This window comes from Callospermophilus lateralis, chromosome 6 (assembly GCF_048772815.1).
Source record: "Callospermophilus lateralis isolate mCalLat2 chromosome 6, mCalLat2.hap1, whole genome shotgun sequence".
Classification (NCBI taxonomy): domain Eukaryota; kingdom Metazoa; phylum Chordata; class Mammalia; order Rodentia; family Sciuridae; genus Callospermophilus; species Callospermophilus lateralis.
This window is the reverse complement of record NC_135310.1, coordinates 120,916,335-120,930,440: the sequence shown is the minus strand read 5'-3', so window position 1 is coordinate 120,930,440 and position 14,106 is coordinate 120,916,335. Positions and strand designations below refer to the sequence as shown.

Here is a 14,106-nt window from a genome sequence, read left to right as displayed (position 1 = left end):
CCCTTGAGCAATACAACCTAGATAATATGAACAAAAGTAGAAGCAACAGTACAATCCTGGAAAACATCAACACATAGGATGGGGCTAAGTTAATCCAGAAAGGAGAGCAGGGAGACAGGTAGGAAAGGAAACTGGTGAAACTGGTCACAGAAATCAACAGTATAGAGAATGTCAGGAAGGAAGCATGATCAAATAATTGCCAAATGCTCTAGAGAGGTCAAATAAGGTGAAAACTGAAAAGTGCTTTCTGACTTTGCCAATTAGGAGGTCCTTGGTGACATTTGCCAGAACAGTTTTCTGGTGGAAGTCTGACAAACATGAGTTGAAGGGCAGAGATGAGAAGTAGGAAGGGAGGGAGGAAAAGGAAGAGATAGAAAATTCAGACAGTTGCTCAAAGGAGCTGAGATAAAAATGAGTCTACTGAGGAGGTACAATACTGAGAGAGTTGTTTCCTTTTTTTAAAAAATAGGAACCCAAGAAAGATAAATTAAAAATTACAAAGGGTGGAGAATGGAGGATGGCCTCAGGGTAACATAAAGTTGACCAGGTCAAATATAAAGTACTTCCTCAAACAGGGAAGACCTTCTAAAGAAATGGGAAAGCAATACACACTGGCAGTTTACTGGGGAAGGTAGTTGGTCTTTCTGTTATTAAAGGGGCTATCTGTCTGCGGGGACAGGAGATTAAGAGGTTGTAGAGTGGGCTGGGGATGTGGCTCAAGTGGGGGCTTGCTCGCCTGGCATGCGTGCAGCCCGGGTTCGATTCTCAGCACCACGTACAAATAAAGATGTTGTGTCCGCCGATAACTAAAAAATAAAATATCAAAAAACTCTCTCTCTCTCTCTCTCTCTCTCTCACACTCTCTCTTTTTAAAAAAAAAAAAAAAAAAAAAAGAGGTTGTAGAGTGAACACCTAGACTTCACTCTGAGGGATGAAGAGTCATAATAGGCTACAAACGAATTAAAACATTGCCTTGGTAGCAATGTAATCATTTTGTTACTAATCCCTAAAATTTTATGGGATTGATCCAAGATTAAGAGAAAGCAAAGACTCAGGAATTCCTGAATTGTATTGTTTGTACCAGGGATTGAATCAGGGGTGTTTAACCACTGAGCCACATCGCGGCCCTTTTACTATTTTTTTTTTCTTCTTCTTTTTCCTATTTTATTTTGAGACAGGGTCTTGCTAAGTTGTTTAGGACCTAAGTTGTTTAGCCCAGGCTGGCTTTGAACTTGTGATCCTCCTGCCTCAGGCTCCCAAGCCGCTGGGATTACAGGAGTGCGGCATCGCGCCAGGCTCTTGAATAGGGAATTTTAACTTAAATGGTCGACCACAGGATCTGTATATAAGGAAGAGTGATCAGTTGGCAAACTTTGTAGAAGGCAGGGGAGTCCACGAACTTGCAGGTCTCATCATCGAAGCAAAGTCGTCTAGGATATGTTCTGGGAACAGCATAAGTTGTAAAACGGCCTAAACACACTTGAGGGCACACCTTATCCCCGTTGCTGGCACCACCCGGGTGATCAGCTTTCTCTCCATTCCGCAACTACACTACACCAAGGGAGGGGCCCCACCCGGGGCCCCACCCTGCAAACCCTCACCTCTCCAGCCAGTCTCTATTCTACTTCACGGACAGCAACTAGGCGCCGTGTGCTTTCCGTGAACTCTGGCCAGGTCAAACCAAGCCGCACCTTACACTAGGCCAGAAGGAACTGACTCGCGCCGTCCCTAGCTGTCGCGCAAAGCCTCCGTAGTGGGGGAAGGGTGGCCCAGGTTGGAGGTCCGCGCACCAATTTCCGCCCCCCACACACCGCGCGCTCCGTGGCCCGCGGCGGGAGCTGCGGTTGGGCTGAGACGCCTGCGCACTGCCGCCCTCCTCGCGGCCCCGGGCACCCCACCCCCCGGTATGGTCGCGCCCATGCGCCTGCGCTGTGCACGTTTCGGGGCTGCGGCAGCCATGCTGAACCCGTACAGAGAGGCGAGTGGGGGGGACAAGGTCGACGACAGCGGGATAGGACGCGGGAGATATGAAGAAGCAGCAGCATTAGCGCGCTCTGGGTGTCGGGAGACAGGCCTAGGCCTTGCGGCCCCGAGGCCCCCTCAAAACGACCCCCAGGAACGTTCGGAAAACTGGCCCTCGTGGCGGTGGGGGGGGGAGCAGCGGGCACGTGACTCCGATCAGCCAATCCGAGTGCTGCTTACGTGGCCGCGCGGCCCGGATGCTCTCCCCATCCCCCAACCCGCTCGGGAAGGGAGGGGCTGGGGGCTACGCCCCCTCCCCCAACACTGCTTCGGTTTCCGGGGGGGTTGACACCCCGGATTACATCCTCCCCCCGCACCAAGCCGAGGGCGACATTGGAGCCCCCCCGGAAGGCTCCACCATCCAGGTGAGAAGGGGCACTTGGGGCGGGGATGATGTTAGTCATTTAGATGCCAGTGACTTAAACCTATACGGTGAAGAAGCCGGGGTGTGTGTGGAATTCTTGGGGTTCAAAAAGAACCTGAGTGGGATTTGTCCTTCAAATACTTCACAGCCAATGGGAGTGTGGAGGGGGACCAGCAGGAGAGGGCCACTGTAATGGGGGAGGGAATGGCCAACCTCCTGTCTCCATACCAGTTGGAGGGCAAAGGGGAAGAGGGGGCGGCGTGCCCCCCCATTCGTCCCCTGGGGGTACAGGAGCCTGCAGCCAGGTGAGAAGGGATCCTTCTTGGCGGCTGAGGGGGTAATCTGGTAGGCTGAAGAATGAGAATGATGGCTGTAATTCCTAATCATGGATGTAAATGCTTTAGTGTTGTCAATTCAGGCTGTAAAATGAGGTTTTTCGCAGGCGCCAACTCACTTTTCCCTAGAGACTCTGCTCGGAGCATTTTTGTGCTCCCTTTGTGTCAAGGGTAGGAAGCTCGCAGTCACCACATGGCATGCTGGAGCTCAGACTTGTCTGTTATCGAATTTGTGTGCATTCGCATGGACACGGCCTGTGGGGGCCCTGTGCCCAAACCTTCGTTGCCCCTCTAAGAGCTACTTGAGCACTTGTCTACTAGGGGTCGGAGGAAGGTTACAAACCGAAAGCTTGGGGTCTACTTGGGGAACAGAACCCAGGCCCAAAGTGGGTCCTAGTAAAAAGTGTGGCCTGAGACAGCGGGAAAGCTCAGAGCCTGGAATGAGTTCCTAGGTTTCGGGTTTCTCCGGGGTGGCCTCGTCTATTGCGTCTTTCATCCCCTCCCCCAGTCCTGAACAGCTCTCTCCTTGTGTACTGCGGGGGAGGGAACGGAAAGGAGGGGAAGAGTTACTTTTCCAGATTACTGAGTAGCAGTAGCCTCCCCTGTGACTCATGTGGGGGAAGGGAGGATTAGGAGAGATTGGGGAGCAGTGATTTTCCGGAATGCTGGGAAATGAGAGTTAAAATTCTGGCCACCCTTTCCCTTTCTAAAGCCCAGTATCTCTCTGCCGCCCCAATTTTTTCTGCCCTGGCCGGCCCCCTGATGGGCCTGTGTCCTGACCTGCAAAGCCCCGGGCGGAGAAAAGCAGATTTGGGAGGCTGGGCCACTAGGGGGAGGGGAGAAGGCCTTTGCAAAGTTGCTGTGTCATTGCCCTCCCTGCTGCAGCCACCCGGGCGGGGCTGCATGTACTTTGGGGGGCCAGGACCGGATCCCAGGTGGGCTGGGGGTGGGGCGCCGGGGGACTCTCCTTTCCCTACGCGCACTTCCCTCCGGGGGGTCTGTCCTCCTCGGGTGGTCCTGAAGACCGGAGGCTGGCGGCCATGTTAGGTGCAGTGTGCGAGGTTGGAGCACAAGGGATACTGCAGATGGAGGGTGGCATGATTGCAGCTCAAGGACCTAGGAGGCCCTGACTAGCCCTTCCAGGGGTGGAGGGAGCTTTCCTTATATTCGTTGCCCTACATTAATTTTCTTGCCTGGACGTGCACACAAACCTATTTTCCTTGGGGGTGTCAAAGCGCAGCTATTCTGTGGTGGGGGAAATCCTTTTATTCTACGGTAGGGGTACCTCCTCTAGAGGTGCTTCAGAGATCCTGGCCTTGGACTCCGGTTCTTTATTCATACGTGGTCTGTAAGCCTATTCAGATAATCAAATTGTGAGGAAGACTTAAGAGGGAGTTAGGGGGAGGGGGCGAAACTGAGCTCCCAAAATGGCTCCTGCCCCTCCTCGGAGGCGGACGGCCCGGGGGGAGGGGAGGAGGGGAGAGAAGGAGGGGGAGGGCTAGTCTGAGCTACAGCCGCCGCCTCCTCTGCTCGCCCTCCTCCCTGGCGCTGACCGATGGACGAGCAGCTCCGTGGGGAGGACTCCGGACCCTGGTGGGGGGATGGGGGCGTTCTTTGGCCCCCGCGTGCGAAGGGACCCCAGGAGGGCGGTGCGGGACTGCCCGGGCGAGGGGCGGGAAGCACGGGGAAAGGTCTGAGCTCGCCTGGAGAGGGGAGGGTCCCTCCCCCATTTCGCCCCTTGTGGGACTTGTGTTTTTCTGTACTGAGCCAGACGCCGGAATGAGTTCGGGTAGAAGGGTATTACAGGATGGATGGGTTTGGAGATTTTGTTCCCGCTTTAGGGCTGTTGGTTTTTGTAGGCAGGTATTTGTATTGCTAGTGAAGGGACGAGTGGGCTGGGATTGGAGAAGTGCTTGGGCGTGAAAGTTTTGGGTTTGGTGGCCTTGTTCATAGTATTTGGGTGTTTGCAGAGAGGAGAAGTATTTTGCCTTTGCTTTCGATTATTTGGTCTGGGGGAGGGAAGGGAGGATTTTAAGACTCTTAGCAAGCCGTATTTTAGGTCGTAGAAAAGAGGAACGTTAGACCCCTTCGCTGTTAACGTTCAGGCGCCTTTAGTTGTTCGCCACAGGAGAATAGGCCGCGGCTTCTAAGATGGCGTCTTTCTTCCTCATTTCAGATTCTTCACTGCAGCGGCCTCCCTGCCAAGAACAGCATTCCGCCCTGCGTCCTGCAGCCACACCCCTGGCGAGTCGCGCCTGGCTACGCCCACGCGACCCCTCCCGTTCGGCCAATGGAGAACTACGAATGGCACTACCAGCCCAAGCTTGGCAGTCGGGAGTTACTTCGTGCTTGGGAGAACTCAGTTGGAAGAGGAGGCGGGGAGAAGGTACTGGAGGCCGTGGGGAGATGGCCCTTGCACCTATTCCAACCTCCCTGTTTCCCTGGAATCGCCGAACCACAGCGCAACCAAGCGGCTCAGATATGGCGGGTTGCCTATTCCCTGTGAGTCTATGCGGCACTCTTCTGCCTGGTGACTGACGACTTGGAAATGAAGTTTGTGACGTCATCCCTTCGACAGACCAATAGGAGAAGCTCCCGCGGAGATGGGATCCACCTCCTTCTACTTTGCTACTTCACGCGCGTGAGCGAGCGAGCGCGCGCGGAGGGGGTGGGGAAATTCTGGAGCAGGGTGGCGCGCATGAGCAACGAAGCTCCTCCTCCCCGCCTATATATAAAGGGCTGGCGCGGGGCTCGGCGGCGCCATTTCGCGCTGGAGTGGAGCAGCCTCTAGAACGACCTGGAGGATTCTGCTTACCGATACAGAGCCTTTGACTCGTCGGGGGCCGCCATTACAATCCACGTCCATCCGTTTGGAAATGGCCTTCGTCTCGGCCTATGACCGGTCCCGGCGGACAGTACAGACCCCATAGAAGCCCCTGAAGCTCCCCTTTTTCGGGCCCCGCCCAATTGTCGGAGTCTGTCCACCCCCTCTACTCCGCCCTCAAGAGGATTTCAAAGATGGAGGCGGCGGCTTCCTAAACCACTTTTCGTGTTCATCCGCCTCCATCCGAGGTCGAAACGGGATCTTGTCCAACCCGTACGGTCCCGACAAGAAGAGGGGACCCCTGCAAACCAACAGCGGGCTGTATTGACGACGGTGTCTAGGATCGGGGACTGTCTTTGGTTTTGGAGAGTCTATCCCCCCTTCTCGTACGCCGGTCTCTGCTGAGGCCGCCGCCATTTTCTTGCTGTCCGCTGCCTGCGGAGCGCGCCAAGCTGCCGGGAGTCCTGCGAGAGGCCGCGCGGAGGAGACTGCTCGTGCCGGCCCAGCGGGGAGATTGTCGCCTGGAGGGCCAAGGGCAACGGCCTCCCCCCCACTTCCCGGGTTATGCTGGACCGGGCGGTGAGGGGATCCGAGGCCACCCGGACTTTACGCGGCTGAAGGCAGCGCTGGTTCCCCGCGGTCAAGATGCTGCAAAACGTGACTCCCCACAAGTACGTCTCCCCAGAGCGCGCGTGGGAAGGGGTCGTTGTGGGGCGGCGGCACGGGTGGTGGGCGCCGTGTTCGGGGGGCAGTACCGAACCACCCGGCGCCGGTTGCTATGCGTTGCCACTTCTTGGCGCAGCTGTTGACTCGGGCTCGCGGAGGGGGTTGGACGACGGTTTTGGAACGGTGGCGGCGACCCAGTTGCTGCGTGTGGGGGGAGCGCAGGTTGTCAATTTATAAGCTACAGCCATGGCCCGGTCTTAACCAAGTTAGAGATAGTTCGGTGGCTGAAAGGGTAGGAATGGGTAGTTTTAAGTAGACGAGCAGGTCCTGAGGGTATTGGGCCTGGTGCCTAGTTTTGGTTTGTCATGGTGTTTGGGGGGTTTGTGGTCAACCTCTGCCAGTAGTTGCCATGGTGACTGAGCTTCAGGACTTGGCAGCGGGGATTCCCAACTTTAGGATAGAGAGGATCCTACTGTCTAGGGTGTCATAAAATTCCTGCTTGTCTTTCAGTGAGTGGAAGGAGGGGGCTGGTTTTTGATGGTGTTGAGTGTTTGATTTAGGGCAGGAGGGTGGAGCTAAGACTTTTGCAGGGCTGCGGATGTAAACAATGAGGTCTCTAAGTAGTGTCTTAAATCTTAGGTGGTGGGAAACACCTGGTCTGGAGGAGTAACAGGACCACTGTTGGTCTTTAATGTGCAGTAGATGCTACATTGGGAACTGTTAGACCCTGTTTTCTAGCAGGGTGTTGGGAGGTGTGCTGTCACAATCAGGTTGTGACCTTGGCTGTTGGGTGGCTGTTTTTTGAATTCTTGGAGGAGGTAATTTGCAAATCTGGAGGGCAGTTAACTCCAATTGTGAGGTCTCACAAGATGTTCCCTTGTCTGAATTTTTAAGTTAAGACTTTTAGTGCATTTTCTGTTATTAAATACTCAGCTTAATGAAAATAACATTTCTTCTACCCAGGTGGATTGATTCTTGGGTGCCTCAGCATTTTATGAAGTTTTTCTTCCTAGTTTATTTCCTCTCTTTTTCACTGTCTTCCCTCAGGCTCAACCACCATGGCAACCACCAAACCCCTAGTGAGGAGGAATCTTGGTCTTCAACTCCACCCATTTTTGCTTAAGAGCCATCCCCATAGGGCTTTCTTTCTTATTTTTAATTGCGCATGGGTTGCCAGACTCCAGAAGGTGGGATCTAGATTAGCTATACTAAAAATAAAAGGAGGGGGGAGGTGGGCATCTACAGATGATTTTGATATTGGTTCATATTTGGAACCACTTGCAAGTTTAGTCATCTCACTAGGTCCAGAGCTTGGATTTATTGGTGACATAGTGCAAATTGCACTTTGAATTCCATGAGATCTCCACATCTAATGTTATTTACCATTTTTGCAGGCTCCCTGGGGACGGGAATGCAGGGTTACTGGGGTTGGGCCCAGAGGCAGCAGCTCCAGGAAAAAGGATTCGAAAGCCTTCTCTGTTGTATGAGGGATTTGAGAGCCCTACAATGGCGTCAGTGCCAGCTTTGCAACTAACCCCTGCCAACCCACCACCCCCTGAAGTATCCAATCCCAAAAAACCAGGACGGGTAACCAACCAGCTGCAATACCTGCACAAGGTGGTGATGAAAGCTCTGTGGAAACATCAGTTTGCGTGGCCATTTCGGCAGCCTGTAGATGCTGTCAAACTGGGTCTGCCGGTGAGTATGAACATAGAGTTGGGGGAGGTATGGGAATGAGCAAGAATGTGTGTGAGTGGGGGTGGGTTGCCTAGTCTAGGTGCTGCGGCCCCTAGGGAGTTCCCAATTCTTTTCTGTAGGGCAGATAGCCACCATAGTTCTGAATTCTTGGTCCTTTGTGATTGTTCCAACCGCTTGCTATCTCTATCTTGGCATCTCTTATTGTGCCCTCTGTGTCCTTCCTTAACTTTTTGTGCCCTGGCTCCATTTTACAGATTCCCACCCCGGGTTGGGAGAGGACCACGGTGGCCAAAATTCTTAGCTTCTTCCTTTCCCTCATGCAGCCCATGGATAGCCAACCCCAGAGGTAATGTCACAGGATGGGAAGTTTCTAGAATGGGTGGGAGGTGGGTGGTTAGGGAAAGGCGGTAGGGGCCCCCAAAGTGGGTTAAGGATCCTATTCCCCACCCTATCCTCCCCCCCTTCTTTTTTGGTCCTGTAGTTTAATTGGGGCCGCAGTTTAGGGGACTGTATTCCTTTGATACATAGGGTGTGTATGTGTGTGTGTGTGGGTCGGTCGGTGATTTCCCTGGGAGAATAGGTATTTTAATTCTCAGTGGCTCTGATGTACCATTTCTTTTTTTAGGATTATCACAAAATTATAAAACAGCCTATGGACATGGGTACTATTAAGAGGAGACTTGAAAACAATTATTATTGGGCTGCTTCTGAATGTATGCAGGATTTCAATACCATGTTCACCAACTGTTACATTTACAACAAGGTAAGTTTTTCTGTGTGCATTTAGCAGGTGATAAGAGGACATTTATTGTAGCCAAATGGAAACGTTTTGTCTTCTAGTTATTGAAGCTGTATCTAGTTAATAATGGTCCAAAAGTTATCAGTAATGTGGCTTCAGAGCTCTATAGTTTAAGGTTATTTAAGTAGAACACTTTCATACTTGGGGATGGTGGCCCTGTTTCTCAGAAAGCTCCAGAGACCTGAGTAGAGCAGGATCTATTTTACTCATCAGTTCTCATTCTCTTAAGCTTGTGAACATTAAGGGACCATGTATTTTCATTAGTTTGTATTTTGAGAGACAGGAAAGAAAAGGGAACATTATTGGCCTAATGTGGTAATTTGCAGAATTTGATGACAGGTGCCTAAGGAGAGTGGTCATGCCCTGGGGCTGGGAATTTGACAGAAATGGTTTTTTTTTGTTTTTTTTTTGGCTATCATTTGGACCTTTCTAAATTTGTTTTTTGTTTCACTAGCCCACTGATGATATAGTCCTGATGGCACAGACACTGGAAAAGATCTTCCTACAGAAGGTGGCATCAATGCCTCAAGACGAACAAGAGCTTGTGGTGACCATCCCTAAGAACAGCCATAAGAAGGGGGCCAAGTTGGCAGGTGGGAAGAGTGAGAGTTTTGCGAATGGAGACCTAAAGAGACAGGAAAGAGAAACAAACTAAACGGTTTTTGCTTTGTTTTTCTTTATTAAGCACTCCAGGGCAGTATTACCAGTGCCCATCAGGTGCCTGCTGTCTCTTCTGTGTCACACACAGCCCTATATACTCCACCACCTGAGATACCTACCACTGTCCTCAACATTCCCCATCCATCGGTCATTTCTTCTCCCCTTCTCAAGTCTCTGCATTCTGCTGGACCCCCGCTCCTTGCTGTATCTGCAGCTCCCTCAGCTCAGCCCCTTGCCAAGGTATAGATAAATGTATCTGTTTTGGACAGTGGGAAGGGAAAGGTTTTGAATGAAGTGGACCTGGAGTAATAGTCTGTTGGTTTTTTATTTTTTATTTTTTTCTGCAGAAAAAAGGGGTTAAACGAAAAGCAGATACTACCACCCCTACACCTACAGCCATCCTGGCTCCTGGTTCCCCAGCCAGCCCTCCTGGGAGTCTTGAGCCTAAAGCAGCACGGCTTCCCCCTATGCGTAGAGAGAGTGGTCGCCCCATCAAGCCCCCACGCAAAGACTTGCCTGACTCTCAGCAACAACACCAGAGCTCTAAAAAAGGAAAATTGTCAGAACAGTTAAAACATTGCAATGGCATTTTGAAGGAGTTGCTCTCTAAGAAGCATGCAGCCTATGCCTGGCCTTTCTATAAACCAGTGGACGCTTCTGCTCTTGGCCTGCATGACTACCATGACATCATTAAGCACCCCATGGACCTCAGCACTGTCAAGGTACCCACTGCATGGGGCAGATGGGATGCTAAGGCAGTGATTGGCATCTAGGGATCAATAAAATAATGTTCATGTCTCCTTATGGGTACACAGCAGTCTTTGATTTTTGGTTTTACAAAATTGTAAAGGGGCAGGTCAAGCAGTTTGAAATTGCATTTCCTACAGTAAGGATGAGTATTCTGTTTAAAGAGCAACCCTAATACACAGTTCTATTTAATGGGAGGGTTGGGTCAGAGAAGTTAAGGGGTGGAAGAACAGTCGGGTTACCTCCTGTATCACTTAGAAATGATTTCTTTTTCTAGACTTAAGATAATTTCTTCAACCTACCCAAATTCCTTTGACTTCTAACTTTAACCTCAGGGCACAGATCCATGTGCACATCCCCACTGTGCTCTCAAGAGGGGGCCTCTTGTGTTGTCTGGGGTTGGCAGGGAAAGGTGAGTCTCTCTGCCTGTGCAGCTTCTGATGCTGCCTCCTTCTGCAGCGGAAGATGGAGAACCGTGATTATCGGGACGCACAGGAGTTTGCTGCTGACGTGCGGCTTATGTTCTCCAACTGCTATAAGTACAACCCCCCAGACCACGATGTTGTGGCCATGGCACGAAAGCTGCAGGTGAGTGTAGAAGTTGAAGCTTAAAGGATAAATGGGTATGGGAGGGAGATTGCATCAGTTTGTGCAGTATGTCCTTGACATGAGAGGACATATAGCCACAAATTGAAATTATATGACGAGATGACTGGGTATAGCCCAGAACATTGTACCAGCATAATTTGGAGTCTGTTTTTTTCCTAGGACGTATTCGAGTTTCGTTATGCAAAGATGCCAGATGAACCACTGGAACCAGGGCCTTTACCAGTCTCCACTGCTTTGCCCCCTGGGCTGACCAAATCCTCTTCAGAGTCCTCCAGTGAGGAAAGTAGCAGTGAGAGCTCCTCTGAGGAAGAGGAGGAAGAAGATGAGGAAGATGAGGAGGAAGAGGAAGAAAGTGAAAGCTCAGACTCAGAGGAAGAAAGGGCTCATCGCTTGGCAGAACTACAAGAACAGGTATATTGTCACTCTTCAGTCTTTGAACTGGGTAAAAGTTTGGTTCATGCTCTGTCTTGGTCCTATTTTTTTCGCTCAATTTTACTTTTCCCACTTCATGTCTTGACTTTTCTTTCTCTATAGCTTCGGGCAGTACATGAACAACTTGCTGCCCTGTCCCAGGGCCCAATATCTAAGCCTAAGAGAAAGAGAGAGAAAAAGGAGAAAAAGAAGAAACGGAAGGCAGAGAAGCATCGCGGCCGAGCTGGTGTTGATGAAGATGACAAGGGATCTCGGGCACCCCGCCCTCCTCAGCCCAAGAAGTCTAAGAAAGCTAGTGGCAGTGGAGGTGGCAATGCTGCCACACTAGGCCCTCCTGGCTTTGGATCTTCTGGAGGAAGTGCCAACAAGTGAGTTCTAATAAGGTCAAAGCAGACTAGTTTGGTTTCTATGCTATCTTCCACTGGTAATTTTTTTTTTCTAAATGTGAGGGTGGTCAGCAAATTTTGTGATAACTGATCAGGGTAATATCCTTCAAGAACCATGGGGTCTCTCAGGGTAACTGACTCAGATGTGTAGTGCATAAAAAGCTGTAGGCAATATGAAAACAATTATGACGCATGATTTACAAAAATCAGGTTAGCTAGATTTGTTCCTCTCTGCCAGTTTGCTTACTCTTGTAAATAAATGATTCTAGACAAATCAGGTTAGCTAGATTTGTTCCTCTCTGCCAGTTTGCTTACTCTTGTAAATAAATGATTCTAGACTTTGTGTTTTTCCACGATGGCTTTAGTTGTGCTTTTAAAGGAGCAAAAAGATGGACTTGTACCAATATACTTTAAAGCCCCAAATAAATACTTAATATTGATATAAGAAGTCAATAAAATGCTCAGTTTTCTTAACTCAGTGTCCTAGTAAACCTACCTCTAACTTGGCTTTTTTGCCTTATGGCAAAAATATAGGCAGGAAATAAATTTCTGGGTTGAACAGTGGGACTATGTTTGGAGAGGTAGTTTTTGTAGTTGACAGCGTTTTTTGTTTTGCTTTGTTTGCCTATAGGCTACCCAAAAAGGCCACAAAGACAGCTCCACCTGCCCTGCCTACTGGATACGATTCAGAGGAGGAAGAAGAAAGTAGGCCCATGAGTTATGATGAGAAACGACAGTTAAGCCTGGATATCAACAAATTACCTGGAGAGAAATTGGGTCGAGTTGTACATATAATCCAAGCCCGAGAGCCTTCTTTACGGGACTCAAACCCAGAAGAGATTGAAATTGATTTTGAAACACTCAAACCATCCACACTTAGAGAACTTGAGCGTTATGTCCTCTCCTGCCTACGAAAGAAACCGCGGAAGCCCTATAGTGAGTATCACCTGAAGTCCATCGTGGTTCTGACAGCTTAGAAAGAGGTAGTGGTACACAATATAATGTATTCGAAATAATTTGTTTTGAAGATGATGTGATGCATGTGCTGTGCTGCTTCCTTGATGTTCAAGAATGGAACTTGGAGGGCTGGGGTTATAGTTCAATTGGTAGAGCATTTGCCTAGCATGTGTAGAGGCATTGGTTCAATTATCAGCACCACATAAAAATAATACGTGTTTTATGTCTATCTACATTTTTTTAAAAAAATGGAACTCTGAAATTTATGTGGCCAGTAACTCTAGGCAATCTTAGTGAATTCTGTTATCCATCCTTCCGCCCCCAGCCATTAAGAAACCTGTAGGAAAGACAAAGGAGGAACTAGCTTTGGAGAAAAAGCGGGAACTGGAAAAGAGGTTACAAGATGTCAGCGGACAGCTCAATTCCACCAAGAAGCCCCCCAAGAAAGGTGAGAATACTTGGAGACTGCTGTAAATGTGTTATACTTGTTTTCATGTTTTCAGAAAAAAAATTTATCTCTTAACTCTCAACTTTTTTGTTTAGCGAGTGAGAAAACTGAGTCAACCTCTGCACAGCAAGTAGCAGTGTCTCGTCTCAGTGCTTCCAGCTCCAGCTCAGATTCCAGCTCCTCCTCTTCATCTTCCTCCTCTTCAGACACCAGTGACTCGGACTCAGGCTAAGGGGCCAGGCCAGATGGGGCAGGAAGGCTCCGCAGGACCGGACCCCTGAACTACCCTGCCCCACCCCATTCCCCCTTGCTGTGACACTTCTTCATCTCACCTCCCCTCCCCCCTCTGTAGGAGAGCTGGCTCTGCAGGGGGGAGGAATGCAGGAACATTCACTGAAGGAGGGACATGGACAAAAAAAATAAGATTGGATTCCCAGCCCCTTTGGGAGTAACCTCTTGGGCATAGAGCCCCCTGTTCAGAATGATGGGGATGGGGCAAGGGTACAGGGTGAGAGTGGGCAAAAGCCCCTGGACACAATGTTACCTGAGGCCATAGCTGCCCTGTTCACTTCTAAGGGCCGTTTTGAGGTTGTTTGTTCTAATTTATTTTAAGCTAGGTGAGGCTGTGGGGGATATGGCCATGGTCCCCTTGGCCTCCATGGGGAGGGAAGAAGGGGGAGCTCTTTTTTTACGTTGACTTTTTTTTCTACTCTGTTTTCCCTTTTTCCTTCCGCTCCATTTGGGGCTCTGGGGGTTTCAGTCATCTCCCCATTTGGTCCCCTGGACTGTCTTTGTCTCTTGATTCTAACTTGTAAATAAAGAAAATATTATTCAAGTTTTGAGTGAGTCATCTTCGTGTAATATTTGTTTTTTGTAGGTTTGAAAAGGACTGATTGGTTTCTTTCTTTCTTTTTTTTTTTTTTTTTAAACCGAGCCAGGCACTAAACCCAGGGTCTTTGAAGTGCTAGGCAAGTACTCTACTATTGAGTTACACTTAGCCTGCTGCCTGTTTTTTTTTTTTTTTGTCCCTTAAAATTTTCAGGAAAGTGACTTTTGAGAGGAATGGCCATAAATGCAGTTGGGTTACTTTAGTGTTGGCTATGTTGTTAATAGTACTATCAGCCCTTTATAAATGAGTCTAATCTGGCTCATTTGTGTC

At 49.7% G+C, this 14,106-nt stretch overlaps 1 protein-coding gene across 3 annotated transcripts; it reads left to right on the top strand.

The window, feature by feature from the left end:
• The first annotated feature begins 2,224 nt into the window (after positions 1-2,224).
• On the top strand, positions 2,225-13,782 carry Brd2 (bromodomain containing 2). Of its 3 annotated transcripts, none has more exons than XM_076858880.2 (13): positions 2,225-2,387; positions 4,898-6,216; positions 7,606-7,909; positions 8,535-8,672; positions 9,163-9,301; positions 9,394-9,608; positions 9,716-10,090; positions 10,575-10,703; positions 10,884-11,135; positions 11,259-11,524; positions 12,174-12,478; positions 12,825-12,947; positions 13,043-13,782. In XM_076858880.2, exons 2-13 carry the CDS (start codon positions 6,191-6,193, stop codon positions 13,177-13,179), a joined length of 2,409 nt encoding a protein of 802 aa, XP_076714995.1. In that variant the 5' UTR covers positions 2,225-2,387; positions 4,898-6,190; the 3' UTR covers positions 13,180-13,782. The 3 variants fall into 3 exon arrangements, with proteins under 3 accessions (XP_076714995.1, XP_076714994.1, XP_076714996.1); XM_076858879.1 differs by lacking the exon at positions 2,225-2,387 and adding an exon at positions 4,233-4,314; XM_076858881.1 differs by lacking the exons at positions 2,225-2,387; positions 4,898-6,216 and adding an exon at positions 8,164-8,255 and having other exon boundaries at positions 7,823-7,909.
• Positions 13,783-14,106: the final 324 nt, after the last annotated feature.

What these genes read in the sequence shown, in the direction of transcription:
- Brd2 (XM_076858880.2), top strand. Translation starts at nt 6,191, where the DNA reads ATGCTGCAAAACGTGACTCCCCACAA. An exon ending in CAGCTCAGCCCCTTGCCAAG is followed by an intron (nt 9,609 to 9,715) that starts GTATAGATAAAT and finishes TTTTTTCTGCAG; the next exon opens with AAAAAAGGGGTTAAACGAAA. An exon ending in GAAACCGCGGAAGCCCTATA is followed by an intron (nt 12,479 to 12,824) that starts GTGAGTATCACC and finishes TTCCGCCCCCAG; the next exon opens with CCATTAAGAAACCTGTAGGA.